Genomic DNA, 13,934 nt, shown 5'->3' on the forward strand with positions numbered 1-13,934 from the left:
CATAATAATTCAAAACATCTTTGTTCTTTTTAGTGATATGTCACCTCATTTATGAACTTGTTGACCAAATTTAATAATTCATCATACCCTATAATAATTATTTCATCATAAAATTTCAGTGTTATATATAACCCTGCCTATGCGTGACACAAAATTTTATTGTTTAAGTTCATATTTTGAAAATTTTCATGGCAACAATTTCAACAACAATTCATTGTGAGGGGAAATCTTGCATCATCTCTTTCGAGAGAGACATTCGACTTTTCAACTTGATGACGGAAATTTCAAACAAGATTGGAGCTATGGAATTTCAACACTTTCTTTACTACAGTTCAGGTTTCCAACCTCTTTGGTTCCACAACATTCATCAATGGGCTATTGAACAATGATGCTACAATTCGAACAATGATTGACACATACATTACCAATTCGATGAGTAATGTTGACTTATTTTCGAGTATCACAAGCAGCCCACAACTCCTTCCACATCAAAAACAATATCTCTAGATGTATCTGACAATATAGAAGTTAAACTTCAAAAACTTGAACTATTTATATAGAAGGAAACAAGAGAAAGAATGAAGGATTGAAGAAATTAACATCTGATGAGTCAACTGACTATGCAGACTAAGATGTATGGGTAACCACTTAACGCTTCTATTATATTGTAATGTAGGAGTTAATGTTTCTAATGTAATGTAATGTATGAGTTAATGCTTCGAATGTAAATTTTAATACTTTGTATTTAATAAAAGTATCAATATGACCATTGGAACTCGTCACGTCAGCATGGCGAGTTCTATGATTTTTTTTTCTCAAAAAATTATTTTGAAAAACAAAATCTCTAAAATAAAAAATTAATTTTTTAATGAAACTCATCACGTCGACATAACGAGTTCTAAGAAATATAACAAAATATTGGATCCAACGTCTGGGTCCATTAAAATATAGACGAGTTCCAGAAACACTATAACAATGTCGTAATCCCTAAATAAATAGCTTTATGTCGTGTTGGACTAAATAAAAATCCCGAATGCCATATTGGCCCAATTTTACCGGAATAAAAGCATGTTTGAATAAGAGAACTAAGGGGCAATAAGCTTATGTGACTAGTTCAACATGCCGTGACAAAGTATCTTACTAAAAACAATTATAGATCTTGGACATGAACCGTCAAATCAAACCTTACACAAGGACCAATTATTGTGAATTTAAAATCTCCCTTCTACCCTACATTAGAATAACAATTATTTGATTGATTTCATTAGACAAAGGAAAGCCCTGCTCATTTCATTTTCACCCTTTTGGCAGTATAACCTTCAATCATTTTACACATAAGAATCAAGACAAATGTTGGGGTTGGCATTTGAGCCCATCCCATCCCCACCGCTCCTTGTCACATTTTGGTATTTCAGACCACACAACAAAACACTGCACATGCCAACTAAACCGACGCTCGCCACCAAGAGATAAGATAGACAGAGAAAGAGTGTGGGGGAGGGGAGCCAATAATAAAACATGGTTAAGTGTACGATGATCGATGCATAAGCCATGATGTTTTGTGTGTATTATATGGTAAACCTGATCGGATGCATATGCTAATGGCACTCGCTCAACGGTCTAATCCCAGCCCAGGGAATAATTATCAAGTATTTTTTGCATATCGTGTTGTGCCCCGCGAAACAGGACCACTTTGAATTTTTGAAACAAACAGCAACAAAACAATATTGAATTTGGAATTCAGAGCTAGTCAGTCAGTCCTAAGGAATATTGTGTAGCCGGAATCTGCCAAGTTTTGGGTTAATACTGAATCTCCCATGCAATCTACACCACCTCACCTGCCCTATATATTTTAAATTTGGGTAACTTACGCGTTTAGTACCTAAACGGTCAGTTTTAGACCGCTTTAGTAGCTAGATTTTTAATTTTTTTCAAAACTATACCTAAAGTTCAGTTTTTATCTCATTTTAGTACCCGTTTAAAATTTAAAGTTAAGTTTTGAAGAAAAAAATTGAAAGTGTGGGTATTAAAACGGACCAAAATTGATAGTTTAGGTACTAAACACGTTAAGTATTAACGGCAAGGTACTAAAATGAAACAAAAACTAAATACTAAGTATGATTTGAAAAAAATTGTAAGTTTAGGTACTATAATGGACCAATATTGATAGTTTAGGTACTAAACGCTTTAAGTCTTTAACGGCGAGGTACTAAAATGAAATAAAAACTAAATGCTAAGTATGATTTTGAAAAAAATTGAAAGTTTAGGTACTATAATAGATCAAAATTGATAGTTTATGTACTAAACTCGTAGTTTACCCTTTAAATTTCAAATTTTTCAAAACCACCAGTTTAGTTTTTGTTTCATTTAGTGCTCTGATCAAAATTTAACGTTAAGTTTTGGGGGGAAAATGGAAGTATAGGTATAAAATGGATCAAAATTGATAGTTTAGGTACTGAACGCGTTAATTTTTTAACGGCGGAGTACTAAAATGAAATAAAAATTGAACGCTAAGTATAATTTAAAAAAATAAAAGTTTAGATATTAAAACGGGTCAAAACTGATATTTTAGGTACTAAATGCGTAGTTTACCCTTTACATTTTGTTGCCTACATTTATCAAAACTAATATTTTCATGGATCATTAGCATCACCTCAACATAAGATCATTTGTATCCACCATATATTTATATTCTTCTTTTGATTTTAATTCTTTATAAATGGATCCTATTATAAAACTCGGAGACAGACGTAATATTTTATGTTAAGAAGACGAACTTTAGCTTAAAAAATTTTAAGGGCGAATACAATTTTAAGAGACAAAAATAAAATTTTAATAAAAATATAAAAAAAAAACTTAAAATATATAATAATTTTATATTTTTAGGGAGACGACCGCCTCACAAGTCATCATATAAATTGTTCAAATCAAGTTAGATGAATCATAACCTAACACGTGACAAATAGAATAATCAAACTATGACATGACATATGTTTGGTATCAATCAAAGATTAGTGACGAAAAAGATTATCAGTGAGAATAAAAGATTACTAGTGAATAGGATTACTGTGAATGTTGTATTTTGTGTTTGGTTGGTTAGCAGGAATGTAAGATTAAGTGTTTGGTTAAAGGAATAAAAGATTATTGGAATGTATATTGACTGAAATTGTTCTTATATATTGTATAATATTACAAATTGTAAAATATTTATATATTTTCTTTAAAAAAATTAAATTCATAATATTTATATATTTTTTTACAAAATTAAAAATAAAAAAGGTTTAATGAAAGGGTAAAAAATTTTTTAACCCCTGAAATTCATATAAAATTTTAATTATAGATTTTTTTTGTAAATCTAAAATAATTTAAGGATAAATTTGTAATTTAACCATTCGTAGAATTTTTATTATTCAATAACAGAAGAAGGATATTTTTGAAAAAAAAATAAAAATTTAAGGGCATTTTAGTCCAAAATGCCGGTAATGTTACAATACCTAAGGGAAGGGAGGTAATGACATTCCCGATAATATACCCCAAAAAATCTACTATTGATAATAAAACATTACCGGGAATGAGATTCCCGGCCAACCAAACATGGAAATGTGTGATTCCCATCTCATGGGAATCCCACAATCCTTGAACCAAACACCCCCTAAGGGGGCTTTTGGATGGGGAATGTAGGATTCCCCGGGAATGGAATCCACATTCCTCCGTTTGGTTGGTCGGGAATGTCGTTCTCGGTAATATTTATTACCAATAGTGAATTTTTTGAGGTATATTACCGGGAATGACATTACCTCCCTTCCCTTAGGTATTGTAACATTACCGGTGTTTTGGACTAAAATGCCCTAATTTTTTTTCAAAAATATCATTCTTCTATCATTGAATAATAAAAATTCTACGAATGTTAAATTATAAATTTATCCTTAAACTATTTTAGATTTACAAAAAAAGTTTATAATTAAATTTTAATATGAAGTTCAGGGGTTAAAATAAAATTTTACCCTTTCATTAAACATTTTTTATATTTTTAATTTTGTAAAAAAATTATATAAATTTTATGAATTTAAATTTTTTAAAGAAAATATATAAATATTTTTCAACTTGTAATATTATACAAATATATAATAAGAGTAATTTAGTCGAATATACATTCCAATAATCTTTTATTCCTTTAACCAAACACGGTTATCTTACATTCATGCTAAACCAACCAAACACAAAATACAACATTACCAGTAATCCTATTATCTGGTAATCTTTTATTCTCACTGATAATCTTACATTCCGTGAACCAAACACACCCTAAAGAATTAACAAAACAATAGACAGCTTAATTAAATAAGTGTATTAATTGTAGCATTTGACTTTCTTTATATACATATATAATCTCATCTGCATTTTGAATTTCCCGCTCAATGCTTAACATTTGTATTGTTCCTTTTAATATAATTATATGTATTTACCAATGGGTTGGTTCAAGTGATCAGTAATTTGATATCGTTTAAGTAAGTCTCGAGTTAAAGTCTTTGTGTATGTAAAAAATCATCGTCGAGAGACTCACTCACTAAAACTAGGTGTGCAACTTGGATCAGTTCGGGATAATCAAAACAAAATCTTAAGAACCGGTATTTAATTTATTTATTAATTTATTTAAATCGAATATCATACAGATTTATTATCCGTATTTGAATTTCCTGCACGCATGTTTCAACTTTGGCTCTAAAAATAGTAAAATCATGCGTACGTAACATGAACTTTCTCATCAAATTTCAATAAACGGAGAACCAAACTTAATCTAATCTATGAATGGAATAATAATTTTCTTTAAGATTTTTCGGGTCTGATAATCAGTGGCGGGTCATGACTATTTCTTAGGGTAGGCAGGCACATATTAATTATTTAAATTTTTTTGTATGAGATTAATAAATAAAATTTTAATGTGGACATCCATAGTAACATGAATAATTAATATAAAAAAATCTGAATAATTATTATCCGTCATTCTTGATAGACAATCTGTAAATTCATATGTTAATCTTAATTGGCTTCTAGATATGTCCTGACCCTGGACTGAGGAGCCACGTGACCTGAACTTTTATGTACCAAAAAGAAATCTTCGACATAACACATTATATAAAAAAAATCTCAAATATTGATTTTATATGACGCAAAATCAATGCATTGAAAGAACTCATAGCTGTGAAAGTATATATTACATCGAGAAGTGATTCCAACATTGAAGAACCTAAATTTTCTAACTAATTTCAAGACACTAAAAAAAAGAATAAAGTACTTGTAATTTTAAAAGATACCTTATTGCCATTTATATATACAAAATTACCCTATATAACTTATTGTCATTTTCACCCACGTGTATAGTCCCACGAAGACCCCAACGAATAGCATCTCATCACGTGAATGACCCATGTGATTCTAAAAGGCGACCCCACAATGTCTCAAACACCGTTGCCGTTTCATGTACCAGCGCCTCCAATATGCCCTTCTCGACCTCCGATACAATCCTTCCCCTTCCTCCTCGTACGCCACCGAACTTCGGAGCTTCACTATCGGCAAGTCCTTGTCGATCAAGGCGTCGATGTCTTCAAGAACACGACAATCGGCTCGAGGGAACCCTTTGATTTTTGAACACAATGTGTCTGTCAGTTGAGAGCTGTTAATGTTACTAAAACATTCACGTCCAAGTCTACTTTTAACCCATGGCTTCGTATTGAAAAAAGGTTTTAAAAATTCAGTCAATATCTCATCGGTGAGATGGAAGAGTAATTTTCGATTGCATCGGAGGTTCAGTTGAGTGGAACTGGTTTTTTTATACAGGAGGTGAAATGTTCGAGGTAGTAAAAATGGAAGGGTTAAGAGGATGGGAAGGAGAGAACCAAGAAGCCAAGGACAGTGGGGTGTCTTTTTCTAGCCCTGTACGTTTTAGTATTCTAGCGATGTACTCATTATATTCTGCTGCTGCTGCTTCACCGGTTGTGGTGCCACTGCTAGTAGTAGTGGTAGTAGCACCGTTACATCTGTTGCCGATGTGGTCGTGTCGGGGAACGTGTACGTACGTCGCTTCTTGTTTGTTGTACGTCTGGCTCGAACAACTAGATAACTGTGAGCCACGTTTCGGTTTTCCAGCATCTGAGACCTGTAACGCATCCAAACAGTAAGCTGATAAAGTTGAAATAAAAAAATAAAACCAAATCCCATTTTTTTCCTTGTTGAATACCTGTTTTTGAGTGATTTTTGTGGCCGGAGGAGAAGGGTCTTTTTTGACCGGAAAAAGGGTAGGGACGGTGATGTTGAGTAGATCATTTGACAATGGAATTTTCTTGCATTTCTTTTCGGGAATGTGGATTCTGTTGGCTGTTGAAGGACGAACGAAAGGTTCTTCTTGCTTGTTTCGGATAATGTCCGATGTATGTCGAGGCTTTTCCGCTTTCTTCCATTTGCTTGTGGTGGCTCTTGGCGGTTGCAGGTTTTGCTGCTCATTGGGCTTTTGCAGAACTCTAGTGGTTGGCTGAGGCTGGATATTGATCTCTGATGCTGATGATGATTTTGGAGGTTGAGGATTGTGATCTTTAGTTTTGGTTTCCGAGAACCGAAGCCTGGGTGAACACGATGGTGTTGTTGTTGAGTGGCTTGAATCTTCAGCTAATTTGTTCATGGCCCTGGAAATCTTCTTCGTCTTGAATTGGCTAACAAGCTCTTCTCTAGTTTGTTCTCTGTTCCGAACCCTGTTGGTAATGTCCATTCCAACTTTCCCGCTCACACTTTCTTTAACCTGCTTCACAATCTGCCTCGCGTAGTGGGCCGGACTCCTGTTCTCGTCTTCATGCTTCTGCTCTTTCCCTTTCAGTGCTTTCAAATGCGATATCATTAACTCTTCAGTTGCACTCATGTTCTCCTTGTTGATTTGAAGCGAAAGCCGGTGGTGAAGATCCACGTCCGACCTCCTCGAAAACGAGGACGATATCCTCGGAGTTTGAGGCAACGAACGAGTGACCCGAATATCACCATCCAATGACCTTCTATGGCTACTTATTGGCTTCAAATGTGATTTCGATGAAAAAGATGGTGAATGGCTTTCAGGAAGAATGTCAAGTCCCATGAGCCTAGCAACCAAAGTGGGTGTCTTGGTCCCTGGAGAGCTGCTGATCTCTGAAGATGCATCGTTATTTGAAACTCCAACTTTTGACCTATTGTCTCCCCTTGTTTTGATTTGAATTCCCATCTTGATTTTCACATAAACATTATCATTATCATCATGATTACTCACTTTTTAAAAAGAATACCACTTTGAAACAATGAAAACAAGGCCAGGAACCCAAAAGGATGAAATAAAATACCATTCTTACGGGGATGTTTAACTTCTCTTCTTTACTGGTTGATGTCAATGAAGCTGAAGTTGAACTTTCCTCATCTGATTCCAAACTGTTCCTTGGAGCCTCTGTACCTGCATTTCAGTGGAACATGTTGCACACTGATTAGCCATAAAGAAGTAAAAAAAAAAAAGAGATGACGAATGAAAGAATAAAAAAAGGAACCTTTGAGAGTAGCGGGGACGATGGTACTGTGAGGAGAGAAAAAAGAGTTAGTCTGCTTGAAACAATCACAACTGCTGCTGCTGCTGCTGTTACTTTGAGTTAAAGGGACATGGAAATCGAAGAACTGAAAGACGGCACTTATGCAACCAGTGGAAGTGGTGGTATCAGCCGATGCTGCTGCTCTCTTGGAGCTGCTGGTGGCTATGGATGCTTTAGCAGCTCCACTTCCCCAATACCAATCCCTTCCCATCTCCGACTCCACAAAGCAAAATGGGGTTCGTTCAATGGAAAGAGAAAATGATAGCTTTGAGACAGAAAGAGAGAGAGAGAGAGAGAGAGAGAGATGGAGAGTGGAGATAGAAAAGGTGTAATGAGTGTGTAGTTTGAAGGAAGAAAAGCTGGTGACAAGGTTCATTATTATATATATGAAGGCTGGTGTAGGAGCTAGAAAACCGGATCCATCACGCACACTAAAACGGCTACATTTCGACACGAACAAAAGAGCTTTCACTCTCAAAGCTCGATTTGCAATGTGATTCCACCCTACCTTGTATTTTGAATAGCAGGTTGTTTATTTTATTACTATCTGCAGGTGCAATGTGATCTAGCCATGCCCCTCAACTTATGATTATAATGACCTTTCAAGTTTTTAACCCCTTTCCAATTTCCTTTTCTACCATCTTATATGATGTTATTTTTTTAGAATGATTCTTTCAATCTAATTTATTCTACGAGGCCACTTGTGCTATATAGAAAAAGTGGCGCTTCTTGTAGAGTATATTAGATTCTGGATGGTAGCAAGGGAGGAGGCACACTGTCAATAGGTAGCAATAAATGGCAAAAGTGATACTCCAAAGCCTAGGGTTGACCCACCACCTGCCACAAAATTACCTATACAGTTCCTTTCAAGTCTTTCAGTTCATAAATGGCTTATTGATCTCTAAACCTACCTCACTTCAAACCCACAGTTCTTCCACAGTGATATGAGCAGGCAATCAAATTCAGCGCGATTAAATTCGGATTCGAGTCGAGTCAAATCTCGAAGTGTAGAGGCTTAATAGGGAACCAACACTAGCTACAGTTTTTCATAACATAAATACGCTCAACGACCTTATTAGTACCGCCTCTGGTCTCATCTTACAATGGCCTATTTAAGTGAAAGTTTTAATGGTAAAATCAGAATAGCCTGCGCCCATGCAATTATGTAACCGAAATCAATTCTCATAAAAGATCAGGCAGAAAGATTTCAGGGAAATGAACATTTTCCCCAGTAAAATTTTCTCTCCAACAGGACTGTTACATCATTAGCACACACCTTCATTCAGCCAGCCAACAACATGATTACATAACCAGAACATTCAAAATTTTGAAACTTCAAAACATATGTTATTGCAATCATCTAAATCCCATTTTCAGTAAAGGTTTATATATAAAAGAAAAACACTGTTAAATTTTATTGTTACATTCGAACTTATACAACACCTTTCGAGTAACAAAACTGGCCAAAATCAAAGCAAGTTGTTTCATGAGCAGCAACTCATGCTTAGAACTACGAAGAGTTCAACGGCAAGGACAAAGTATATCGATTAGTAGCATCTCCTTTCGTTTCTATGATGCATGATGTTTGGTTAAGGCATCATAAACTGCCTGTTTTGTGGGCAGTGCGGGAATCGCACCTCGCTCTGTTACCGTCAGGGCTCCGCAGGCATTTGCAAAGGCTAAGGCTTCTCTTAACCGCTTCTCGTCCTGTGAGAAAGATTAATTCGTATATATGTTTCTCATGAAACAATGGTGTTATAGCTTAGAACAGTGAACCTCGAATCCCCTGCTTTGAAGATCATTTACTCTAATTTATGTAAGAAATGTGGGTACCTGAAGCAGATTTAAATCAGAAGCTAGGCTGCTCAGTAAGCCACCAACAAAAGCATCGCCAGCACCAGTAGTATCAACAGCTTTAACTTTGATGCCAGGAACCTTCCCCTTGAAAGTCTGCGGTGGATACATGTCGATTGTTTATGCAAACCACATGTTAAGAATTATCGATGAAATTCTTAATAACCTTTGTTATCTTTTTTTCACAGACAAGATCAAGCTTACCTTGGTGTAATATCTACAACCTGCTGGCCCCTCCGTTACGATCAAAAGCTTAAGATTAGGATGAAAGAGGTTCTTCATCACCACATTATCATCGTAAGGGTCACCACCTTCGGTTAAGAAGGTAATCTCATCCTCGCTCACCTGCATTGTCATATATTAGCCTGCATTTTAATGGAGTAGTGAGATCCATTTACAAGTCTTGTAATCAAATTCATACCTTAATAAGGTCTGCGTGATCCCATATGCTCATTATTCCTTTACGAGCAGCCTCTGCTGATGACCACAGTGGCAATCTTAAATTTGGATCATAAGAGAGGATGCTGCCGGACTTCTTGGCAATGTTCATTGCTGCAAGTTGAGCAGACTTGCATGGTTCCTCAATCAAACTAATCGAACCAAAATGAAAGATCTTCGCCTGCAATCAAATATTGCTTGGATATCAGAATTCTAAATCCAGCCAAACCAACCTGTCTTTCACATCCACTAATTCAAACAAAGATGAGAAATGCACAAAAACAAAATAATAATAATAATAAAAAGAAACCTGCTTGATGAGGTTTATATCGAGTTCTGATTCATGAAGACGCATATCCGCACTTGGATGACGGAAAAACAAGAATTCTCGTTCACCATCAGCTCTGAGCGTAACGAATGCCAATGCGGTTCTTGCACTATGGTCAAACCGCATGCCGGAATTGTCCACATTGTTTTCTTTTAAAATGTTAGCTAACATGTGGCCAAATTCATCATCCCCTACCTGGTATGGGATCGCAAGGCGTCATGTACATTTCTAATCTCATGATCCGAATATATAATAATCTGATTTCACTATGAAGAAGTATAATTTCATTGCTATACATTTAGCGGATTTTGGACGACTGTTAAGAGTCTGCAGGTAAAAGAGTTGCCCTTTCTTATTTACAACAATAGAGTTTACCTTGCCTATGAAAGCCGATGTTCCTCCTAATCTAGATACGCAAACGGCCACATTAGCTGGAGCACCACCAGGAGCCTTCTTGAAAGCAGGTGCTTCAGCCAGAGAAACCCCTCCGACTGTTGGTACAAAGTCGATCAGAAATTCACCGAAGGAAACAACTAGTGAATTGTTGTTTGCAGACTTCCCGTTCGCATTGCCGAGAAGATCTTCACCTCCACCTACAATCCGTAGTTGCTCAAGCCAAAAAATAATCTAGACAACTATCTATATACCAATATGCCACTTCTAGTCCTATGCTAATCTGTTCATTTTAAATTAAAACATTACCTGCCTATGCATTTTGTCCAAAGAAACAGACATTTCTTCATTAACCAAAGCAATTAAATCCCACAGTAACAGACATTTCTTCGTAACTGAAAGAAAGATCGACCCCAAAGCAAGAAGTCTAGCATTACTCGTTAAACACACTTTCTACCAAACACCGTGTAGTAAAGATCAAATTTTCAATGCTCAGAAAGATCAAATTTTGTTCTTTTTTGTTCTAAACTACCTGACCTTACTGCATTTTTTTTTGGTAAACTACGAATTCTCATTTCTATCTAACAAACCAAATCGATATTCTCTTCATTTACTAATTACTCTAGAAGAAACCAATTATGTCAGAAAGCAAGACGCAGATTATGTTCAAAGATGAATACATTGAATCAAGAAAATCAAATATCAAAAGGACTATCAAGACACAAGTAAAAGAATCAAGAACAATGAGAGGAACCTGCAGTTAAATTCCCAGCCATTCTCGTTTTTGGAGAATCACAGAGCTTGAGTTTGAAGAAGCAAAGCAATGACCGCTAAAGATGGTGCTGGTTGTGTTTTCCCTGTACTTGAAACTGGAAAGAGAGAGAAGGAAACAGAAGCGTTTGTAGGAAGGTGACGGCCGCCAATCTTGATTTGGATTTGTTTTTGGAAAATAAAAAACAAAGCTTTGACAAATTTATTAAGCTAACCATCACAAGAATTACAATTAATTACAATTTTAAAAAAAATTAGGCTTAATACCCAAATGAGTGTTCAAACTATACCCAAATTTTTGAAATATATGTCTAAATTATTTTTTGATCCATTTACGTATCTAATGTTACAAACGTTATCATTTTAGGTTTCTAATGTTATAAACGTTACAAACTCGTTCAATGACACGTGACATAATATGATAATTTTAAAATTTTATTTAAAAAAACTAAAAATATATTTTATTTTCAAAAAAGCCTCATTTTTTAAATATAAAAAAAATCCAAACTCTTAAAATCTCTTATTCTAATCTCATTTATTCCAACCGCCGATCATCTCCAGCCACCCACTAATCGGTTAAAACTCTTAATATCATCTCAAAACCTAAAATTCTCAGTCCCTAAATTTGAATCCCTAGTCATTGAAATCACCAAATACTTAATCCCTTAAATTCATTCGATCTATTGGCCGTTTAACAGACTGTGAAAACCGGCTATTGGTCGACTGTTTAATCGGTCGTTTGGCCTTTGTCTATTTGGACGAAAGGAGAGAGAGGGGAGTGGGACGTGGAGAAGAAAATAGTTTGGATACTTATTTTAGTATTAAATATTGAGCCAATAAATTGCTACTTATTATAAAAAAAAATTGATTTTTTTTCCATATTGCTGGATTCGGACCACAGAAAAACATAAAACCAGCATTGTTGGGCTGCTGTGCGTCCCACGTGGCATGACCAATAATATTCAAGTGAAAAAGGACGTAATTAATTATTCAAATCTTAAAATTAATATATATTTTAATTTTTTTTATGTATTTTTTATTAAAATTATATATTCACCTCGTCTTAAATTCATATTCACTTCTTAAAATTTTAAAAGTTTAAGTTTACGCCTAATATAGGATTATACGTCCGTCGTATAGGTGTGTATATATATAAAAGCATCGGTAAAAACTTTGCTTTTGGGAGAGTGTTGCATGTCGGTGTGACAATCACACATGATTCATGAAATTGATGCATTCCCATACTCCTCGTGATACTTTTGCTTAGGAATCTAATTAACCCCGTTTTTTTAATGTAAAGTATATAAATGATCTTTCGATTATAGGGTATTATTTCATTAAGTCATTTAATTATTAAAATTTATAAAATAAGCATTTGATTAAAGAGTGTTATTTTGTTGAGTCTCTCGATTATTAAAAATTATAAAATGATTACCCGACTACTCATAATGTTCCAACCTCATCCTTTTCCGTTAAACAATTGACATTATTCTAAGTTGAACATTAACATATTGATTGTGATATGATAAAATATGATCCCAAAATCTTAAACGACTATCATATCTTAAAGAAAATTTAAATATTAAAACATACTAAAACTAATAATTTATGTACTAAATAAATAGTTTATCCTATTATAATTCATCAAAGAAAATGTTTTTTTTAAAAGAGATCGATTGAGGAGAGGGCAAAGGAAGCTTAAACCAAGTCCCAAGGCCAGATCAAGGAATTCGACAATTTCGATAAATTATCGTCTAAAGATTGAGAGTAAGAGGATTTATTTATCACTAATCAAACTAATTACATAATTAATTTTAAGTGATTGTTCTAATTATATCGATAAATAACTTTTTACTAAATAATGGATATAATATTACGTGACTACCCATCGACAAACTAATTGGAAAACAAATGTCGTGAGGATTTTTTTGCGAGCACCAACACGACCATAGAAGTATGTAAAAAATGTATTAAAAACCATAAGAAATGTGAAACAAGAGCAGAGAAAAAGTGTACCACAAGAATATAGAAAAACAGGTCACAAAGACAATGATTCTTATTTAAAATTCTAAAAAAATAAAAAAGGACATAATAATTAAAATAAAAAAAATACAATCACCGAAGATCAAAAATCAATATTAAAATTAATGTCGTCACTGATTAAACAAAAAAGAAAGACGATACAAAAATATTGAGAGAAATTAATTATTTAAGATATTTTGCCAGAAAATATATTGGACGGTCAATAGCATATGTAGAACTATGATTAATGATTATTATTAACAAGGTTATACATTTAACCAATATGAGTATGAATATCAATGTTGATGAGAATTGTGAAGGGAGACGGACAGATTCACTTCATGAGATGTAAGTTTCTAAATGAACTGAATGTTCAGCGAATCGTTCGGTAGGAAGTTTGTTTATGTGTGTTTCTTTATTAAATGAACAAACATGAACAAGATTTTGCGTTCGTTTAATTAAATGAACGAACATGAACAAATGGCTCGTTCGTTCATTTACGTTCGTGAACGTTAAATTATATGTTCGTTCAT

The 13,934-nt window shown here is 34.3% G+C and overlaps 2 protein-coding genes across 3 annotated transcripts; both read right to left on the minus strand.

Moving 5' to 3' along the window:
* Positions 1-5,187: 5,187 nt before the first annotated feature.
* LOC120125922 lies at positions 5,188-7,925 on the minus strand. 2 transcript variants are annotated; one of them, XM_039144241.1, is made up of 4 exons: positions 7,557-7,925; positions 7,368-7,465; positions 6,239-7,243; positions 5,188-6,157 (listed from the first exon to the last, which is right to left on the minus strand). In XM_039144241.1, the coding sequence occupies exons 1-4, from the start codon at positions 7,804-7,806 to the stop codon at positions 5,831-5,833; spliced, it is 1,680 nt and encodes a 559-aa protein (XP_039000172.1). In that variant the 5' UTR covers positions 7,807-7,925; the 3' UTR covers positions 5,188-5,830. The 2 variants fall into 2 exon arrangements, with proteins under 2 accessions (XP_039000172.1, XP_039000170.1); XM_039144239.1 differs by having other exon boundaries at positions 7,359-7,465.
* Positions 7,926-9,112: 1,187 nt separating this feature from the next.
* On the minus strand, positions 9,113-11,547 carry LOC120125913 (probable fructokinase-7). The gene is made up of 7 exons (XM_039144232.1): positions 11,363-11,547; positions 10,591-10,808; positions 10,198-10,410; positions 9,871-10,068; positions 9,654-9,794; positions 9,429-9,545; positions 9,113-9,302 (listed from the first exon to the last, which is right to left on the minus strand). The coding sequence occupies exons 1-7, from the start codon at positions 11,382-11,384 to the stop codon at positions 9,165-9,167; spliced, it is 1,047 nt and encodes a 348-aa protein (XP_039000163.1). The 5' UTR covers positions 11,385-11,547; the 3' UTR covers positions 9,113-9,164.
* Positions 11,548-13,934: the final 2,387 nt, after the last annotated feature.

The sequence above is a fragment of the Hibiscus syriacus genome, unplaced genomic scaffold, assembly GCF_006381635.1.
Source record: "Hibiscus syriacus cultivar Baekdansim isolate YM2019G1 unplaced genomic scaffold, ASM638163v2 tig00110447_pilon, whole genome shotgun sequence".
In the NCBI taxonomy this organism is placed as follows: Eukaryota; Viridiplantae; Streptophyta; class Magnoliopsida; order Malvales; family Malvaceae; genus Hibiscus; species Hibiscus syriacus.